The sequence below is a fragment of the Alosa pseudoharengus genome, unplaced genomic scaffold (genome assembly GCF_046254945.1).
Source record: "Alosa pseudoharengus isolate Yale_2024_CS ecotype anadromous, Long Island Sound unplaced genomic scaffold, YU_APseudo_1.1 YU_APseudo_1.1_scf_5, whole genome shotgun sequence".
In the NCBI taxonomy this organism is placed as follows: Eukaryota; Metazoa; Chordata; class Actinopteri; order Clupeiformes; family Clupeidae; genus Alosa; species Alosa pseudoharengus.
The window spans coordinates 17,989,767-18,012,067 of NW_027468837.1; the positions used below are offsets into that span (position 1 = coordinate 17,989,767).

At 43.1% G+C, this 22,301-nt stretch overlaps 1 protein-coding gene across 1 annotated transcript; it reads left to right on the plus strand.

The window, feature by feature from the left end:
* The first annotated feature begins 470 nt into the window (after positions 1-470).
* lamb3 (laminin subunit beta 3) lies at positions 471-19,969 on the plus strand. The gene is made up of 23 exons (XM_076268242.1): positions 471-542; positions 744-787; positions 1,303-1,457; positions 6,923-7,037; positions 7,290-7,363; positions 7,557-7,766; positions 8,058-8,121; positions 9,718-9,905; positions 12,167-12,287; positions 12,499-12,687; positions 13,081-13,236; positions 13,496-13,689; positions 13,993-14,089; positions 14,244-14,616; positions 14,969-15,129; positions 15,429-15,640; positions 15,800-16,003; positions 16,454-16,598; positions 17,054-17,261; positions 17,775-17,910; positions 18,228-18,407; positions 18,558-18,711; positions 19,116-19,969. The coding sequence occupies exons 2-23, from the start codon at positions 754-756 to the stop codon at positions 19,253-19,255; spliced, it is 3,510 nt and encodes a 1,169-aa protein (XP_076124357.1). The 5' UTR covers positions 471-542; positions 744-753; the 3' UTR covers positions 19,256-19,969.
* Positions 19,970-22,301: the final 2,332 nt, after the last annotated feature.

Below are 22,301 nucleotides of genomic sequence, written 5' to 3' on the forward strand. Positions count from 1 at the left end.
CAACATCAAAGAACTGTGGACAAAACTGTGGAAATATGATTATGGGGAATATTGTTCACTATAGATTTTTATCAGTGTTTTAATTGTGTGTACACAGATGGGTTTGCAAAGTCTTAAATGTAATTTGCTATATGTATCTCTGTCCATACTAAAACTGAAAGAATCAGATGACATATGACAGTGGTGATTCATTGTGATCACTGTCATTTGTTTTAAATATATAGATTTTACAGATGGCTGTTCTCAGAAAGAGAAAGAGACTGGTTCAGAGAAGTTTTCCCCCCCTATTTCTGTGAAATTCCAGATATGTTACAGTGCGGATGTATTGCAGTGTGTGTGTGAGTGTGTATGTTGTGTGTTGATTCACGTCGTGAAGGGTGTGGCAGCAGCATGGAAGGGTGTGTTTCTCCGACACTTCTCTGACACACACCTCACTCAGCACAGGTGAGCCAGGGCATAAATAGGAGTACTCACAGACTAACACAGCAATTGTTTTCCGAGATTTTCACTGGAACTATCGTGACACAAGGATTTTATTACTGGTATGTTACCCATCTACTTTAAAAGCTGAGTAGACTAAGACCTTTAGCTGTAATGCCATTACTTTTAAATATCTGTATATGAAAATTAATGGAAAATGCTACAACATAGCATGTTTGCAAATATTGCATCCAGCAGTATATTATCACTAATGTAATATACCTGAAACAGTATGTGATCTTAATTTTGATTTTTCTGTAAAGGATTTTGCTTATGATGAAGACATGGATTCTTTTACAAGTGGCAGGTATGAATGTTCACAAATTGCTATTCATTGATGATTATGTTCCATTCTATTGCCTTTTCAGTATTATCAGAATAGTTTAGATAAAACTAAAACTCAGGGGGGGGGGGACGTACAGTCACTGTAAAATCACTGTAGTGCATAGTTATTCAGTATTAAATGTATGAAATTACTTCAATTCAAAATCTCATATCAATGTTCAGTTTCATCCGTTTTCAAGCCTTCACTCTTAAAATGAATGTGTTGAAAACAACACAACTTGTGTTGTATTTAACACATCTCTGTGTCCCGATAGGGACAACACAGTTTGTGTTGTTTCCTTTTTTTATTTGTTACACAATATGTGTTTAAAATAACACAACTTGCGTTGTTTTTTAACACATCTCTGTGTTAGATAGGGGCAACACATTTCTTTTAAGAGTGTTCCTCGAACATTCCTGCCCTATCATTCTCTGAAACTGTATAGTCCATTTTGAATATATATTTGACTTCATCTAACCCGCTGTATCTTCCCCCAGCATTGGCTGCTGTTTGCCTCGCCCAGCAGGACTGCTCCAGGGGAGCCTGCTACCCCCCAATGGGAGATCTGCTCATCGGACGTGAGCAGCAGCTCCACGCCACCTCCACCTGTGGACTCACGGGGACTGAGGTCTTCTGCACACCTTATGGACAGGTAAGCGCTGATTTTTCAAAAGAGCTGTTCAGTCTAGTTGCTGATTGTGTATGGGACTCGCTTGAAGTCTAATGAAAATCCTTAAGGCTTTGGATCAGTTCAAGAAGCTTAGTTTTTGTGTGTGACCTTTATCAAAACAATGGTCACACGACCAAAATGCTTAACTCCTGAAACAAAGGCTTGTGCAGGGATTTAAAACGTCTTTTTGCTTATGTGGGTGGAAATACACCCAATTTATGTGGTGCCGCAGAAATCCTTCGACCAGTGAGACCCTGCATGACAAATGACTGGTTTGAGGAATATTCCATCCATGGATATATTCCATCCAATATCAAAATTAAACATTTGTTTCTTTATGTTATTATTATTATTATTATTATTATGGTTTTGGTACAATTCTTGGAGTTTACAGTACACAGAGTCAAAATCAATATTTGATTAGTATACAGCAACAAATAAACTGTTGACTATGCAGGCCAGTGCAAACAAGAAAGTTGAAGGCAAGAGGGAGGACGAGGGGCAATGTTTGAACAGGCCATCAATGTGCTGGTTGAAATCTCATGAAACTGAATCTTGAGCCAATGGCATATGATGCAACTGTTGTCTCTGACCAAAGTTAAGTTCAATTGGCACTTACAGTGAAAGAGAGGGAGAGGGTGGATAGACAATGCAGATGCTGTCAGTATCCAGTCTGCAACTGATAGAGAAAAAAGATACATGCACTCTTTCAGGTCTAATTATGCATAACAAACAACAGCTGGAGTTCAGGGCTCCACACATGCCCATCCTTGGCCTGGTGCCATGCACAGTGTACAGAAATGGGCATCTGTTATGGTGTTGTCAAGGGCTTTTCAGGTGTGCCCCACCTAGTGACTGGGTGTGGTAGATAGGGTTTATAGACACAGACATGTCTGCACTGGTCAGATCCTGGTCCTCAGCACATCACCACTAGCTAAAGGAATCCTGATGCTGTACTCACTGTATGACTGTCAATAGAGTCACTGAAAGCAAGACAACTCTTGTGTCTATATATCAGCCCTACCTTCATAAGTTAGGTGTTTGCCCCTAAAAGTCTTGTGTGTGCCCTAAAACCATACATATTTTCATGTGTCTGAGAAAGAGTTTTTGCATAACTTGCTGATTATCAATAATGATCATTGTGGCTTCGCTGACTTTACACATTCAACAAGACAACATGCCATTAAATCTATGCTCTAGGCATTATGAAGGGGTTTAGCGGTGAAACATTGCACGATGTGAAATCCCATCTGTATGCCACACACAAGACAGCTTACAGAAACACCATCTGTGTTTACAAAAGCCAGAATTCCCCTCTGTAGCTCTTTTTTAATCAGGGATGTAACATCCAGAGACCATACAGAATGGCAATATGAGGCAATTGGATTTCCCCATTTGTGAAACAGCAAACCAACCAGGCTTGGATTATTATAAGACTTTAAATTGATGGTTCCATCGATTTTTGTGGAATCCACCAAATGACGTATTCGCTTTTGATAGCGTGGAATCATTGGTATACATGGGTGGTGGTTCACCCTTATGTCTAGTTGGATTTGCCTAGTCAGCGCGGGCAAGCTGTAGAGCAGTGTTTCTCAAAGAGAAGTGGTCCGCGAGCAGACGTGGTAAAATTTTTGCAATATTGAACCAAATTGTATGGAAAATGCAGACAGTTCTGCAACACTGCTTATGTAAGCTACGCCAGTTTAAATGGTTCTTCTGACACAATAAGCAAGGTGCAAATACAATAAGCAAGGTGGTTCAGTGAGTAGGCCTACTGTGTAATAGTGTTGAAGTCTACCGTTTGTTTGTTTTTTTAGCTAGGTGGTCCGTGAGGTTTTTTTTATTGGTTAAGTGGTCCTTGGTCTGAAAAAGTTTGAGAAACACTGCTGTAGAGACATGGACAAAATATGTCACAGCTCTCCAAAGCCTTTGGCAAATGGGGTTTCCAAAATAGTTCTATGAGCACTTCATTCCCCTCTGTGTTGATTAATAGGTGAGCAGGCTATTCCTGGCCCCTTGGAGAGGTTTGGTATGGAAATGCCACACACTGACAATGTGGGCTCAGCATTTCCAGACAGGTCCGCCACTGCTTTGCCAAATCTCCCAGGTGCCCTTGAACCGAACTTGATAGTCTCTGATTGGTGGCCTGGATGCCAGTGCAGCAGAGATTCTAGCCAACTCTCATGCAGATTCGACCAATCAGGAGCTAGGAGAGAGAGGCCTGTCCCAGTCCCCTTGGAGACAGCAGGGATGGAGGCAGGGCGGTAGACTAGCCTGTCAAAACCAGACTTGGCTTTTATAGGAAGTTTTTATAAATTTGCCACATATTTCAAATCAAAGAAGTCGTGCCAGGGTCATGCCACAGACAAATGGGTGAAATATTGTTGTGGTGCAACAGTGAAAAAGGCATTTGTCATTTGACATGAAGGACTTCATCCGGCATAATTATGTATCATTGTTCATAATTTATTGCATTTCAGCATCTTTTTGATTATGGTTGGTTGGTCATTGTAGTTGGTTTAGGACCAGGATTCAAGGATAACCCTGAGCAAAGCTTCGCTGGGCACACATTACCTGGTCTGCCCTTGTTTAAAACCCTACCACCCCTTCAATTAGTAGATCTGTAGTTCATTCATTTCACTTTGTGTGAACCACAACTCTCACCTATTCCAGAGTTAAAAATGTAAATTGACTAATAATTACTTTATAACACATTCAGCTTATTCAGTACCAAGTTATGTTCTTTGCACTGCATGGTTGCTCTACTACTTCATATCATAGTTATCTCTGGCTATAAAGCTTTTTTAAATGATATTTCTAAAACAAATAGCTGACTTCACTGATAGCTGGTAGGCTGCAGTGCCTCCTAGTCCCAAGGCATGCAGCATCCCCCTGTGGGGCTTGGTGGTGGGCACGTCCCCCAGGCATGCCCTGCAGTTGCCTGGTCCAGAGAGGTGACTGGCCAGAAGGATCGCTGCTGGCTCGCTGGATGCTGTCCCCCACTTAAACCCTGCGCTTGGGCCAAGCCCAGATAGCATAAGAGTCTGGAGCACATTTGGCAGAAGTCCATTCCACAGCTAGCTGCTGCTGCCAGGCAGGCACAGTCTCTCATACACACACACGCACACACACACACGCACACACACACACACACACACACACACACACACACACACACACGTGCACACACACACACACACACGCACACACACACACACACACACACACACACACGTGCACACACACACACACACACGCACACACACACACACACGCACACACACACACACACACACACACACACACACACGTGCACACAAACACACACACACACACACATATACACACATACACACACACACACACATACACACACATACACACACACACACATATACACACATACACACACACACACACAAACACACAGGTATACACACATACACACACACAGACACACACACCACACACACACACACAGGTATACACATACACAGGTATACACATGCACACAACTTTGAGCAGACACTCTCAAATACGTATTTTTGTTCTCTCTCTCCTTCCCTCTCTATCTCTCTCTCTCATACACATACACACACACACACACAAATACAACTAAAGCACACACACACACACACACACACATACATACACACCAAACCTAACTGTTGCTGAGCTGGCAGAGAAGACTGTGACCTTCACACATCTAATGCTGTGTTTTGGCCATTGTCTCTGGCCTTCCCACTGCCAACATCTTAGCTACTCAAATCTGATACTCTTCTCTCCAATATCAAACACAAAGCTTATCTTGGTGTATTTGTTGTATGGTTGTATCTTATGGGCATTCTTTCAAGCACCGTGTGAAAGTGGCAAATGTTTGTTTCTCTGCTGTAGGCGTATGTTTTGGTCTGAATGCAAATGTGAAGTGATCGGCAGAAACTGTGACTGTGGGGTTCTGATTTGACCCTTGATGATGAAAGCTTTGCTGTTACAGTAATGTCGTAGATGTTCACACCTTAGCAATAGATGTAGACTAAGGAAAAGCCATAATCATCTGGCTTTCTAGGTGTTTTTTCTTTTGGAGAAGGGTGCAATGTCATTGGAATTTCTGTCCAGTATTATATTCTAGACAGTATTTTCACATTCATCACATTTTGATTTGGTTATATATGATAAGTTTTCAAGGTTTTCAATTGCTTTGAACAAACAATCTGTGCTGATCTCTTTGCAAAGTTGACTATCAAGGCAGATAGATAATTGTGACCCTCTGATTTTGTTTCCATGACACTCCTACAAACTCTATAGACGGAGGAGAAGCTGTATGCTAATCTGTAGCCTTTGTGGGGCATCGTGCTCCTGTGGTAGCATCGAAGGTTGTTATGATCGCTATTTCATTTGTTATTGATTAAAGTAGCACATTCGGTCAAGGATTTGGGTTGTTTTCTGTCTCTAACATGAGTCTTCTGAAACAAATGTTTCAACTGGAGATGCCATAGACAGAGAGTCATTGAAATGCTTTAATGTCAAGGTTGTGAACCCTAGGCTACGTGAAGCTCATTTTGGTTTTTCATCACTCTGAGCAGTAGGGTTTCTCTGAGGTCACACACATATTTACATAATCACAGAGACACAGGAAGTGACTCAAACTGTTGTAGATTAGCAGAAGTCTTAAATAAATGAGTCGAAACCTTGATAAACCTCTTTAGCCCAGTGATGTGGCTGATGACTGATGTGACATATATTTTCTCCAGGACGAGTATTTATAAGAATTAATCATTTCTTATCTTATCTTTCTTTAAAGTCTAGCTCTCTTATTGACCGTAAAAAAAAAAAACATCTGTGTGTATGAATCTGTGAGTTGGCAACGGTGCCATTCACACACACTGGCACTTTGTCCAGTTTGTGTAATATTTGCTCTCAGGGAGTGAGCAGACAGATAGTGGTAGAGGTCACTGGATGGTGAAACCACTGGGCTTTGCAGGACCTTTCCCCTGAATTTGTGCTCAGGCCTCCACTGGGCAGTCTGGGCGGTGGCCAACACTGGCCTACACAAAGGGGTGAGGGCAGGGACATGAGGCCGAGAGCTGACTGGCATAGTGCACATAGCCAAGCCATGGGTCAAGTGCATGGGCCTCTTACACAATGAGTTTCCCATCAGCCATGCTATTGCTGGCCTGGCCAGAGGTAGGTCAGCTAATGGCAGCTGATGGCAGTCTCGACAGTGCTTCCTCATCTCTGTCATTTAGAAATTGATCATTCAGATATATAATATAATAAAAAAAAAAGTATGGATATGATCTCCATCATCATGTTTGCTCTCAGTAAAACAGATGTTCTTTTGGTTGTTTTAAAAGTCTGCTCTCTTTTTTTCATGATTTCTTCCACGTTAAAATGTTAACAATGTTAACAGTAATTGAATCCCTCTGTTCCCACTCTCTCGGTCTCAGTGGAAGATGAAGTGCTGCCCATGTGACTCACGCAACCATCAGGCCACACATGCGCACACCATTCAGAACGTTCTCTCCACAGCTGGTGAGCAGCGGTGGTGGATGTCCAGGAAAGGTGAGACAGACTTCCACAGATAGGTCTTATGTCATACAGCTGGATTCATTCAGCTCCATAGATACATCATTCACTCGTCCCTACCAGCATTACACTGTTGAATAATCTAAGAAAGGAAAACACGTGAACCTTAGTGTGTGATAATACTACTTTATTAAAATGCTACTGATGACTCTGAACTGATGATATCCAAAGATTGATGGCCCCCTAAAAACTCATGTGTTATTCCTCCTTCCCATTCCTCCTTTCTAGATACCAGTCCCGTATCTATTCAGTTTGACCTGCCGCACATGTTTCAGCTGGACAACCTCATTATGAGTTTCAAGGTAAGGTACCACATTTCCTGCCATTTTAAATCCTGGGTCTGGACAGCATCTCTACTCCACCAGTGTTTCTTATTCCTTCCTTTTCTGTTCATTGCCTGGATTGTCTGACAATATTGACAGTCGGTACTTATCCAGAAGTGCTGGAAATGCTGGTCTGACACAAATTCACGAATGGTTTTTATTTGCGCTGCAGGGCCCACGGCCTGATGCCTTGGTGATTGAGAGGACCACCGATGGAGGACGCACCTGGCAGCCTGCCCGCTACATGGCCACCGACTGTCGCTCCAGCTTCCCCCAGGCCCTACAGCCCAGGGGCCCCAGGCCTAACCCAGGCCCAGCCCTCGGAGAGGCCTCCTGCTACACACTCTCCCCACCCCCCGCAAACCCATACGTGGACCAGAAGGTGAGAGGGGACAGAGAATTAACCCTAGACACCGAAGCGATTGCATACCAGTGTGATGAAGTAAAGGAAGAGGAGGCACTATTATAGATTAGGTTAACAAAAGAAGATGAAAATTAAGTAAAGATTGTGTGTACATACAGCTCAATCAAACCATTTGATTACACGAGTTGCTATAGAGAAGCTATTCTACAGTAGGGATTAGACTAACTCCTTGACTTACAACATTTTTATTTTATTTTGCTTTATTTAGTCTCTTCTCACTCTTTCTCTTTTTTCTTGTCTCTATTGTAGATATATTTCAGTCCCCTTCGGCAGTATTCTGAACTTAACTACCCCAACAGTTATAAAATTGAAGGTAAGATTTCACCGTTATCCAGTCGGGAACAAAGACAAGCTGAATTGCCCATCTAGGCTGGTACCTTCAAACTCTGGGTTGCCTCCCACACAATGGTTCTCCATGTGCTGTACATTGGTGTGTTAAGGGTGAATGATTGTAATTTTGATATCACAGATTAATGAAGACTGAGTCAGGCAATGGTAGGAAAAATCAGAAACAGAGTTTTATTCACAATGATGCACATCAAGGGAGACAACATTAACCTGACTCCGCCAGATGGATTTGCTCCGCATATCCATCTGGGAACTTTTCATTGAAGAACTTTTGGGAAGGGGCGGACATACTGGTTAGCTGATTGGATAAACCATCTGTCTATCACCACCTTTGTTGGTTATCGACGGGCCAAATCAACCAATTAGATGAACAAAGTATTCTTCTAATGCCGTTTAACATACAATTAAGTTAGGTAACGTGACAAACGTTAAGATGTTTTAACTTACCATTTATGAACCTAATCAACGACAATTCCCATCAAGTTTTCACGGTAGGCCCTACACTTCTGAAGAAAGTATATTCCTCCATTATGAACTGGAATCAGCCGTGGAGGATGTCTGTGTCGTTCATTCCTCCCAGCTGCATGGCTGAGACTCATAGCTTCACAGTTTACCCATGAATACTTTCTAATTTGAATAAAACTTCTCTGTGGATGCCGTCATTTTGTTCGTTGCATCACACCTCAACCCGCCTCAAAGCCAACGCTGATTGGACGTTCGTTTGGTGAACTGCTCCAAATTTTCTTTAACGGAAAGTATCCAGACTGATCTGCGAGTGAAACCCTGAAGCTCGCGAGATCAGGATGGTCTCACGAGGCTAAGACAACATGACTTCCCATAAAGATCCACTAGCTGCCCTAATTAGACAAGGAAATAATCAGGGTTTAAGTATCCTTTCGAGTTGACAGGAGATGGGGTTGGTCATGCCATTTTACGTGGACCACACAGAATCTAATCTGAGTACCCAGAAGTTTGCATCATGCTGAAGGAACTTCTGGGCCAAAACCTTTCACAACCAGAAAACAGCTACTTTCAGAGACGCCCACTGATCTTTTTTTGTGTTCATGGGCAAAACAACAAACGTAACTGAAGCATGTTTAGAGTCTTCGACTTTTGAAGAAATTAAAGTTCGTAACAACAGTCCCTGATTAGTGCCAATCTGGCAATCCGGAGCAGATACAGTTGCTACTGATGCAGGGGATGCACCCATGCAGAATAGTGAAACGCTGCAAAACACAATATTCACCCTTATCTCTAAGGACATAGTCACACAGAGAAATACTCAGGGACAGTACAGGAACAGAATGAAAGAAAAACAGTAGCCTAATCTCAACTGTCGAGGAACACATAACAGCTAACATTAACTAATTCTTCTATCCAACCATAATTCTGACTGTAAACTTAAGGACACAAGAAACATAAAGACATAAACTACTTATGAATAAAAAAATCATTAAGACATTAATTCAGATTTCAATACTCTCACACATGAACTGAATCTTGATGTTGTTAAATCCATACTTAAACTGACTGAATCAACATGCACTCTGTGTGACTGCAGCCGTGTCTGGCTTCAACGGCCTTCGGATTAACCTCACCCAGCTGGGCCAGGTGGCCAATATGCCCGGCCGCTCTCTCAGCCGCTACTTCGCCCTCAGGGAGATGAGAGTGATGGGCACCTGCTTCTGCCACGGCCATGCCAACCGCTGCCTGCCCGTCACCAACAGCAACCAGCTGCCCGAAACACAGGTATGTATTTATGGCAAACTTTACCAACTTTAAAGCCTCTTATAGATACTGTATTCGTGCCCACTGTCTGCCATGTTAGGCTTGAAATTTGTGAGAAACTTTAACCGGGTATACTGTCACAGTGTATAGCAATCAGTTATATTTGATTTACATGCATTACAAATACAATGTGTGTTCTTTTCCCAGTTCATTTCCACTATGCAAATACTAAGCGCTTTCAGATATAACCTCCGGAGTACATGCGGAGGTTTGTCAAACGGAGGTCCTACCCTTCGGATGATTCAGATATGATGCTAACCTGCGGACCTAATACTGACCTTATACGGACGTATGTGTGAACGACATACACGCACATTACAGAATCTCCGTGTGGTTGTCGAGTGAGGGGTGGGGGCTTAGAGTTCACAAGATGCGAGATATATGACGCAAAATATATGCGGCCGCTGCCTGTCACAGCTGCTTTTTACAAAGTGTAGCCTATGCATTATAGGCTAAAGAGAAATATATTGTGCGTAGGCTAATACTTGAAGTAGGATAATCACGTAAGTGCGCACATACAGTATTTGTATGTGTGCTTCGAGTAAACACATTTATCTGTTTTCAACGTTATGTGCCAGAATCTGGTTTGCGTTGGAGAGAGAGCATGCACACACTTTATGGTAGGCTACCAGCCAATTCAGTAGGCTAACTCAAGACTTCAAGGCCATCATACAACGTTTTTAAGCAACAAACAAAATACTACATAACAGTGAAGTTTTTTCATGATTTATTTTTTTCCAAAAGCATACTATCCCCATGCAGGCGCGCTGGGACATATTTTTGACCATGGGTGCTGAATAACAAAATAATGGATGTCCAACGATTTCTCCCCTAGCATGATATGATTTGAATTTAGACAGCTACGCCATTTCAACGCGATGTATGAGTAGGCCTAAGAGCGAGAAGTTTTATAATGCCCTTGCCACTCCGACTCATCAATAAAAACTGCGTGCACACACACCAGACCAGCACTTGACTTTACATCATTAAACTATTTCAGTATATTGCTTTTCTGATTGTCAAAACCACACCTAACTTATGGCGTCTCCACTCCACAGCAAAAGTGTCCTAACCACGTTACAGCTGTTTCTATCTGAGCGACTCCAATAGTGAAAGGATTTCAGTGTCATATTTCGGTGGCACTAGCTAAGCTGTCGTGGAACTCGAGATGACATGTCTACAGGTCTCACCAACACGAAATTGTAATTGCAAAAGATGCATCCTACCTCATCTGTTGTACTGTAGTTATTCGAAATTGGGCTTTTCACAATCCAACGATATATCCAAAGTGCGAACTAGTTGGTGATGGTTTATGAAAACTGCAGTATGCATGCTACACGGAGTTCTGACAGGGCTGTGCATGGCCTAATAAGCAGGCAAGATATAACCCACGATCGCCATGGTTTCGTTGTCAATTCGTGTTTGTGGTAATAATGACAGCAACAATAAAACCATCTGTATCTTACGATCTTCATCATTCTTGACAGATCACCAGCCTCCTCTGGATGGTCATATGCATAATTAGCCTATAGCCTACCTTTAGTTTTCATTTAATTTTAAACACGAATCTACTGTCTTTACTGCCGGGAGAGAAAAAAATCCTGTATTCTTTTCTGTAGCCTAATTCTGCCTAAGGTTATCAATGAACAGAAAACGTGTTGGCTAACAATTTATTAAATACTCCTGTTATTGTCGTCCGTCAACAACGTCGCTGTAGGCTACTGCCTTTTCAGCGCCTTCTGCTTATGATGATTCAGTCTTTTGAATTCGTTTGGCCTTGCCATGCAGTTGTAGGCTACAACGTGCCATTCCCTTCATGTGTTTTATCAAAATGTTGCATGCCCTCATGGACAGTAGCTCCGTGATGTCTGCATCTTTCCATGTCGGAGATTTTCTGGACAGCACTATGCCACTCCATCATAACACTGGCATTTAAGTCAGATTTAACCACATGGACGCACAAAAGAAACGTCACCAACATGCCCTCTCACTAGGTGTGATTTTAACCGCATGTTCTACGCCTCGTTCAGACACAGCACATTTACATAATGTCCGGAGGAAATACTAGGTCGGGGGTAGTATAAACACCGGGTGAATTCGGACTTCCATATGACCGGTTATGTCGTTCAGATATACGGCCCCACCGTTTAACATCGGCAGAACCTCCGGTCTTACACGTATGTCTGAAAGCGCTTACTGTAATGTGTGTGTGTGTGTTACAGGTAAATGCCAGGTGTGAGTGCCAACACAACACTGTGGGCATGAACTGTGAACGCTGTGCTGACCTGTTTAATGACATTCCCTGGAAACCAGCTGGGGAAAACAGTCCTAACATCTGTCAACGTAAGCGCTCCCTAGTCCATATGTGCAGGGAAAAGGGGCTTAGCTACTGTATGTACAGTATTTAGCTAATGTTTTCTTTGTTCCCTTGTCAGCAGTTGTCGTTTATTGAACATACATTTGTTGAAACTTTTCTTATTCTTATCATCACCTTCCAATATTAGATCAGTCTAATCAGTTCACTTTTCTGTTCTCTCACTGTTGCCCCCTGCAGGCTGTGAGTGTAATAACCATGCCCAGCGCTGCCGCTTTGACCCGGTCCGTTACGAGGCCACCAACAGGGTTAGTGGAGGAGTGTGTGAGAACTGTCTGCACCACACCACCGGATCCAACTGTGAGCGCTGCGCACCCAACTACTACCCCAACCCCTACAGCAGTATGGACCGACCGGACGCCTGCCTCCGTAAGCCCGCACAGTGCTCCACTCCACCAAATGTTTTTTTTATATTCTGTAATTTTACTAAGCTTTGTTAAAACCCTCTTACTCCTCTTCTCAATCTGTGTTATTGTGGTGGTGAACATATTTAATCCACTGGCATAAAATCAACGCCATCTAACGAGTTAACGAGATGATAACCAATGATTGGACTGAATAGATAATCCAGTGTGCGTTAACAACTGATATCAGAAAGGTTCCTTTCCTTTGGCAGTGTTGTGACCCAACACCTTCTACTATAGAGTATAGCTAATATAACTTATACTGTACAGCTGTTGTATGTCTGTTGTCTGTCTTTTCTGTTTTGCTGTATTTTATGTTAACCTCTTCAATTCCCCTCCATTCCTCATGGGGGCGCAGGTTGCAGCTGCAATGCAGCAGGCTCTGAGAATGGAGGCCAGTGTGGTGGTAATAATGGTGCCTGCCGCTGCAAGGCCAACGTGGAAGGACCCAACTGTGACCGCTGCAAGAGTGGCTACTACGGTCTGAGTGCCAGTAACCCCCTGGGCTGCTCCAGTGAGTCTCCTTCAATATTCACGAAAAGTCTTTGGTTCTGGGTTGATCTCTCATAGATAGGCCTACTGAGAATCATCTATGTATGTGTGTGTGTGTGTGTGTGTGTGTGTGTGTGTGTGTGTGTGTGTGTGTGTGTTTGACTTCCATAAATGTAATTAATATGTACATGTCTGTACGTTTCCATGTATGTTAGTGCTAGTTTATCTCTATGTACTATATATGTTTGCTTTCATACATTGACACTATTGTTTGTGTTCAGAGTGCGACTGTGCTGTTGCGGGCTCCCGCTATCAGTCCTGTGATCCGGTGACAGGGCAGTGCCCATGCCTGCCCAATGTCCAGGGCATGAACTGCGACCGCTGTGCTGTTGGCTTCTGGAACCCCAACTCCCCCAGCGGCTGCCAGCCCTGCGATTGCCACCCCACCAACGCCATCGGAGACACCTGCAATCAGGTAAGGAGCTGTCTTCACACACACACACACACACACACACACACACACACACACACACACACACACACACACACACACACAGACACAGTATAGTACAGTAAAGTGTGTATAGCACAATAGCTCCATAAAGTGGATGTAAATATTTATCACAGAGTTATGACAGCATATGTCAGTATTCTGTAACTCTACACAAATGTTACGGAAATCAGTAACAGAATGATATAGCAAACAGTATTGCTTGGGTTGAATATCTGTGTTTTGTTGTGATTCCATCTTATTCTTTTTTTGTGTGCTGTCCCACAGCTGACTGGTCAGTGCCAGTGCCGATCAGGTTTTGCCGGCCGCGCCTGCTCAGGTTGCCCAGACTTATACTATGGTGATCCCAACACAGGCTGCCGAGGTTGGTAACTATGTCAACGTTACTTTTGAACGGCTACTTACAACGGCTGAAGTTTACAGCACCTGTGTACTAATTGAATATTGGCCTAGGAGATTGGTAAAAACTCTCTCCCTCTACCTCTCTCTCTCTCTCTCCCTCTCCCTTTTTCCCCCAGCTTGCCAATGTGACCCACAGGGCACTGCCAGCTGTGACCAGCGCACCGGCGCTTGTGTGTGCTTCCCCGGCGTGACTGGCGTGCGCTGCGACTCCTGCAGCCGCGGCCGCTGTGAGAACTTCCCCAACTGCCCCGCCTGTCCCTCCTGTTTCTTTGACCTGGACGCCCAGCTGGGTAACCTCTCCCTGACCGTGCGGCGGCTTTCCGACTCCATCCCTGGCCGAGGTGACAGCTCCGGGCCACTCCCGGGAAACCTGGGTCTGCGCTTCAGTGCCCTGGAGGACTCCCTGAGGGTCATCCGCGAGCAGCTGGCCCTCCCAACCGACTCCACAGACAAACTGGACCGGAACCTCAGAGAGCTGAGCAGACTCAGGTGAGTTCAGTGACTGTAGATAAACTCTGATTAGTTCTAATGAGGTTGGACCTTGTTACCTTGACCTTGCCCCTGGCCATATCATGCAACCCCCACCCAAAAAAAAAATCTAAACAAACTGCTCCTTATTTATTAATTATTACAGGAGAACATGACATTGAAAGGCATTGATTTACTTGAGTTGGTTGCAGTCTCGTTGATGTAGTTGAAGTGCATGAAAAAAAGTTACATTTTGTTTTTACAGATATATGTATATGTTTTTTTCCCCACTGTGGCAGTATGTGTGAGAACACCAACTCCTTTTATAAAACGTCTCTCTAAATCTCTCTCTTCTCCCCTTCACCCTCCCTAGGGACCAGGTGAACAGGCTGACTGGGGACCTCTCTGGCTCCTGGCAGGGCATCGACCTCAAGCCCCAACTGGACGAGCTCCAGCGTCTGCTGGACTCCCTCAGCATCCTCTACAACGCCAAGAAGAACGCCCTGCTGAACTCTGTCACAGACAACAGCAAAGGTCAGCACTGACTGGGCGGTTGCAATGGGGTTTTAACCTTTGGTGAAATGTCTCAGTTTAAACTGTGTGCAACCATTTTGATATTTTAAACTCTTAAACGTAGACATCCTCAAAGCATTTTGTTTGACTGTGGTCAAATTAACCGTAAATACAATAAATGAAAGGAAAAAAAATAGTTGAAATGACGGTAAGAAAAAGGTCTTAGTGACACGATAACTTTCAGTAGTTATGCAGCAGTGTAATTCCAAATAAACAAACGTGCATACCTGTTTACTGAAATTGAGATGCTTCTCTTATAGGTGCTTTTGATGCCATTAAGAAGGCCTATGAGGACTCTAATGATGCTGTAAAGCAAGCCGAAGCCACAGGCAAGACGGTCAAGAACTCATCTGACCTGCGCCAAGACGCTCTGGACATGCAGAACAGGGTCCAACCAGCCAACACCAAGGACCTCAACAAACTGAAGGAGCAGCTGGCTACCAAGCCCAATCTCACCCCGACCGCTGTCCAGGTTAGACCCCTCTTACTATCACTATGGTGACAGTGGTATCAACCCTGTATTTGAACAGATATGTATGTGTGTAGATGAATTCTGCAGGAGGCTCATTTATAGAATAGATCAGAACACTCAGTGGAATGGTACTAATGCCCGTGTGTCTTGTATCTGCAGGTGTGTGGCAGCAAGCGGACTGAGTCCTGTACACCTGAGCAGTGCGATGGCGAGCTTTGCACTCCTGACTCTGCCCGCTCCTGCCTGCTGGGGGAGGTGTGTGTGGGCGCACTGCCCACTGCAGGGAAAGCCCAGAGGGACACCGAGGATGTGAAGGCCAAACTGCAGGAGCTCAGCCAGAACCTCACCGAGGCCAATGCACAGGTGGGACATGCTTCACCTTTACATCGCTGTTGAGTAAAGAGAGTTTGAGGGGTAGCCGTGGCCTACTGGTTAGCGCTTCAGACTTGTAACCGGAGGGTTGCCAGTTCGAATCCCGACCAGTAGGAACGGCTGAAGTGCCCTCACGGGATCAAAAGAGTATTTATACTTATACACACTTAACTATATATATATATATATATATAATAATGAGTGAACCTACACACATTAGATACACAGACCAAATCACTGTGTGACTGAACTAGGAGAGACACCCAGGGAGCCCACATACTGAAGGAAATTTAGAGACAATGCATATGTGACGTGAATGAATGTATGAATGGACTATAGTGTGACCTGTAGAATAAGCTTTGATGTAAATAAGATCAGAAAGATCAGATGTACAGTAGATAAAAGGCAAAATAACAAATCCCTTTTCTTATTGGCTAACAGATGCAAGACACCCAGGAGAAGGCCAATCAGGTGCGACTGACAACTGACGAGATGACTAACCAGATCAAAAAGGCTCGTGACGACCTGGAAGTGGATCTGCAGGAGACCAGAAACTTTGTGAGGCAGCTCAAAGATTTTCTGTCAGGTATGACTTTGTCTTTCTTTGTTTCTGAATTTTCAGAGGAAAATGGCCGAAACGTTAATAAAATATACATTTGGAGCCAGTTCGTGACATTTTATCACCAGAGGTCAGCACCTCGTTAATAGTGTTTTGGTGTGCGTTACACTTTGTCTATATCTGTTTTTGAATCTATCCGTCCATGTGCCATTTTATGATCTATCAATCTATTGATCTGTATGTCTGTCTGTCTGTCTATCAATCCTCTTGCCCAAGAAAAAGAGTCTGTATGTCTGTATGTCTGTCTGTCTGTCTATCAATCCTCTTGCCCAAGAAAAAGAGTCTGTATGTCTGTCTGTCTGTCTATCAATCCTCTTGCCCAAGAAAAAGAGTCTGTATGTCTGTCTGTCTGTCTGCCTCACTGTCTGCCTGCTTTTTCACTCCATTCATGTATCCACCATTGTTCCCTGCTCTCTCTTTAGACCCGAGCATAGACCCCAACCGCATTGACGAGGTCAGTGAGGAGATCCTGAATGCCAAGCTCCCTCTCAGCCTGGACGCCCTGAAGAAGAAGCTGCAGGAGCTCCAGGGTCTGGCCGCCGGCCTGCCCGACAGCTCCAAGGTCCTGGAGAAGAGCCAGCCCCAGCTGGACCAGGCGAAGAAGCTTCTGGAAGAGGCCCAGAATGCCAGGTAATGAGCCAGGCACCGTCTAAGACCCTGCCATGCCACATGTCTTGATATCTTTCCAGTACATGGCAGTGGCTCTGTGGGCCCTTATTTGAATGATGTGCAAAGTGCAAAGTCTGGAGTCTAAGTGAAGTTTTTTAATAACTAGGCTAAATCAATTTTCAAATGTAACACCATAGACAAGACGTTAACCTGACCTTTAACTGACCATTGATCATTAACCATTGAGTCCACTCAATGTTCCCACATTCATGCAATAGAGTTTTGTTGGTTGATGATATTGTACTTTGCCCACTATTTAAATAAGGACCCTATGAGTGAGTCTGTCTGTGTGGGTTGCTGTGATACTAGATGTATACAGAAGTCACACAAACATGTACTATGAGACACGGTACTGTATAGAAAGAATGAATAGAGTTTTTACAGAGATTTTATAGGCCTGAAAGGACTTAAAGGGTTTACAGTAAATGCTTTAGTAAAGTTGGATGTGCTGTTTTTCTGCCTGCTGTAACTCAGGGATGCAGCCCGCGGGGTGAAGGACGATGTGGCTGGGTTGCTGGATGGGCTGGCAGAGGTGGAGAGGTCTCTGGATGAGATGGAGGAGAAAGTTGCACAAACCACGACCATCCTTGACGGTGTCAACCCCGAAAAGGTGAGAGATGGCACCATGATTTTAGTGCACCGACAATTGTACACAGAATTGAGTGAAGATCCTGTTTTTTGATGAGTTTAAAATAAAGTTTTGATATACTTAATTGAGTTCTGTATTCCTATGGCTCAGCTTAAAGATCAACTGGTACTGTATGTACAGTTACCTTAGATGTGTATTTAAGTATATGTCAATATATATTCATAGTGTTAGTGTTTTATTTGTATCTAAGCGTATTATTAGTATAAGTTTTTTTGGATGAGAACGGTTGCTAAATGGATGAATGTTGTAAGTAAATGTGATGTTCAATCCCCTGTCAGGTTAAAGCTGATTTGGATGAGGCTGTTGGTGGCTTAGGAGAAGTGACTGATACTGTCGGCACCAGTATCCCTAAGGAAATGACTGACCTGAAGGATCTGGCCAAGCAGAATGATGAACTGGCACAAAAGGGGCTTGAAGATGCACAGAATGCTCAGGAGGCAGCCGATGACATCACAACGGTAAGGGAGAGGTCACAAGACACAGACATAGTTCACAGGTCAAGCAAATTGCTAAAATAATGTGTGTATTAATTCCTCTGTGTATGTGTGTGTGTGTGTGTGTGTGTGTGTGTGTGTGTGTGTGTGTGTGTGTGTTTGTGCTATGTGCAGAACCTTGTGGTTTTGGAGGACAAACTCAAGGAGCTGTTGAAAGCAACCGAGGATGCTGGGGATGCGGGCGAGGCCGGGAAGACCCTGCAGAAGCTCAAAGAGGACACCAGCAAGCTGCTGAATGAGACGGCCCACATCAAGCAGACCTTAGATGGTAAGCTAGTGCAGCCTGGACAAGCCCCTCTGCATTGCTGTCTGGGAGTCTGAAGCAACACAGAAGAGACTGGTCTTAAGCCACGAGAATATATAATGATTGATGGTGCTTTTTTTGAGGGTGGAATTTGTTTTCCCAAGACTTTTTTCAGAACTTCCTTAATATGATGAATAAATATGGCACAGTCACATACTGTTCTTCTGTATATATAATTCTTACAGATTACAGTGACAAGAGAGGTTATAGTGTCTATGTTATGCATATTTCTTGTAACACTAACCATCTCCTTCTTCTTACCCCCCCCTTTCATTCTCTCTCTCTCTCTCTCTCTCTCTCTCTCTCTCTCTCTCTCTCTCTCTCTCTCTTCTTCACCTGTCCTGTTCCTATCAATCTTCTCCCTCCAGAAAAAGAGTCGTCCATCAAACAGGCTGTGGATGAGTTCAATCAGAAGTCCTTGCTTCTGCCTGATCTGGAAGCAAAGGTCCAGAACCTCATTAAAGAAATCCGGAGTGAGGCCGACCTGCACAGCATATGTATAGCATAAGCTCCACCACACCCGCCCTGCCCTGTCCCATCGTCTTGGGTTGGTTGGTTGGGTTGGTTGCAGTGCTAACCTATGCCCAGTGCAGCCACTACATGGCGCTACTTTGCACACCTACGAGGAGCCATATATAGAGAGAGTTTGGCCAACTGGCGCCATGTTGGATTACCAACGTCAGATGACTTTACAGCGTTACCCTATAGGGGCGAATATGCTATGTTGAAATAAATAGCTTATTTTCACCATTATAACAGCCATATATATGTTATCATCAACGTTTGTCAATGTGTAAAAGGCCCTTACAGAAATATTGGTCTCCAACATGGTGCCCATTCGATTAGTTGGCCAAACTCTCTCTTTAAACGGCTCTGCACCTACGTACACTCTTCTGCCTGTTGTCCTTTGGATGGAAGAATGTGGATTGTGCTGTCTGTTGTTCTGCCATGTTGTCTATAATACTACCATTTATAATAAATAATGTTATCGGTTATTTATGTCACCAAGGTTTTTGGTCAATCTGTCTGGAAAACATTTCATTTGTTATACCATTTTCAGTACTATTGCTGTCACTTTAAACAACCACTGAAACAGAATTCAGATGTTACCTACAGTATTTGTTACTTTTATATGTCCTTGAAATCATTCTAATTAATATATATTCTGTAAATCTGTAATGAGCCTTTTGTGAACTACTCAATAAATGATTATCGTTTGTCATTATGCATATCCTGTCTGTCAGATATTAACATTTTCTCAGTCACTTTGGTGGATTTTTTCAGATGAATCATTATTAACATTTCCAGTAACAGTAAGGGTGCGAGTTTGACAGCGTATTTTGCCAAAAGTGCATGCACACTGGCCAGACCAAGTCAGATTCCCCACTAAACATTAGACGTCTGATGGACGTGCAGATCATGTCTATATTGCGTCCGTCAGTCCAATTCTGGACGTCTACACGACATGCAAACTAGGTCCGCAAAACAATTTGTACACACAGCGCCACACATAACTAGTAGGGCTGCACGATTTGGGCAAAATATCTAATTGCGATTTTTCTGACAGCTATTGCGATTTGCGATAAGATTTTTGAATGTCAATTAATGATTCAGTTTAATATTCCAAATGTCTTTTTAATTTGTGCCACCCCTGACTGGTGAGCACCTGGTGCACAAGAAGCACAGCACCCCTGATCAAATATGAAGCTCACCAATCAGAACTTCTGTGCCCCTCACACACTCACACCCACCAACCAGAAGTGGCATAGTCAGGGAGGATGAAATGAATATAAAAGTAATGTGACAAAATGAACTGTGCACGATTATTTGTAGCTGGTTCATATTGCGATTACGGTTGCGATTGCGACAATCGTGTATTCTCAGCATCCTTCCTCTACTTTAGGCACAAGAAGAGACCTGGGGCTGTATTCACAAAGAATGTTAAGGCTAAAAGTAGCTCCTAACTGGCGAATTTATATATATATTATATAGTTATATAGTTATATAGTTCATTTATATATATATATTATATAGAATTTATATATTAATGAACTGTGCGCGATTATTTGTAGCTTTTGCGATTAGGCAATTGCGCTGGTTCATATTGCGATTACGATTGCGATTGTGACAATCGTGTATTCTCAGCATCCTCTAGGCCTACTTTAGGCACAAGAAGAGACCAGGACGGGAAGTCAGTCAAACATACTCCTCACACTCCTACTCCTCTCACTCCTTAGCCAGTGCATTTCAAGTTAGTCTATAATTAGTTGTACTGATTTATTAGTTTACATATACGTAGTTAAGTATATTGTTCCTCTTTAACCTCTTTAAAATGTAATCTTGCAAGATGCCATGATGGTAGTTAAAATAGAGACTTGTTTGTCTTTTACATTCAGTGGTGAGAGCTGCCAAGAGTACTGCCCAATAGGGCACAGGAAAGGACAAAGAGGGACAGGAGGTAGTTACCTGATTCTGAGATCTCATCCCAGTAAGGAGAATGGAAGGCGTACTCTGCCTTCATGATCGATCTTGGAGAACAGCTTGGTCTCGTTGTCCTCATAAAAAAGAGGATAGCCACAGAGCCTAATATACAAGCAGACAGAGAGAGAGAGAAAAAGAGTGAGAGTAGGAAAAACAAGAATCATTATAAAGTAATTTATCTGAAGTGTTTTATTTTGTGTGTGTGTGTGTGTGTGTGTGTGTGTGTGTGTGTGTGTGTGTGTGTGTGTGTGTGCCATGATAACTAGCTCAAAATGATTAGTTTATGTCTCAAAGGTAAATATATGTGCCAATCAACATGTCAGTGCCATGACCATCAGAATGAAACATTTGTTTGTCACTGAAGATAGTGAAAATACAGGCAGGAATGCATTTCAGGCGTGAAACGTTACTCATTACTGTATGTGGAAGATTGTGTAGAGTCTGTAGAGGACTGTTTGTGCTGGAGTTTGCACAGGCTACTCTTTTACAGTAGTTATACGTATATAATAGTATATACAGGAGTTCTTTATCTTTATCCAAAAATAAAAAAAAAATCCAAAATTATATCTGATGGTTTTACACTTTTGCAAATAATGACTCATGCCATGCAAAAACATACAGTGTATGTTTTGGGGGGACTGTAAAATATATTTGTAAGTGTGAGGCAAGTTTGTAATTTCTTTTTATTTATTTTTTTGTAAATTATTTTCACAGTTGAAAATAATTTCTAGAGTTTCGAGTTGTAATACACAAACACTAAATTGTTACTATAGTACAGTACATGCAGTACCGTTTCCACTTTTTAATGCATCTCAGTGGTGCTACATTGGGTGCTTTAATTAACCAGTATAAAGACACAAGGTATTGGAGATCTGAGAATAAATATGTTTAATGACAACAAAATGAGTCCTTTTGTTCCATACAATACTGGGTTTTTTACACATCACTGTGATCTGTCCACAGTGTAAGGAGGAGTGCTCCAAGACAGGTCCAGCCTTCCGCAGAGTACCACTACAGCAAACATTCTCAGCATCCTCTACTGTTGCACTCCCCCGTTGAAGAGGTCTGTGATA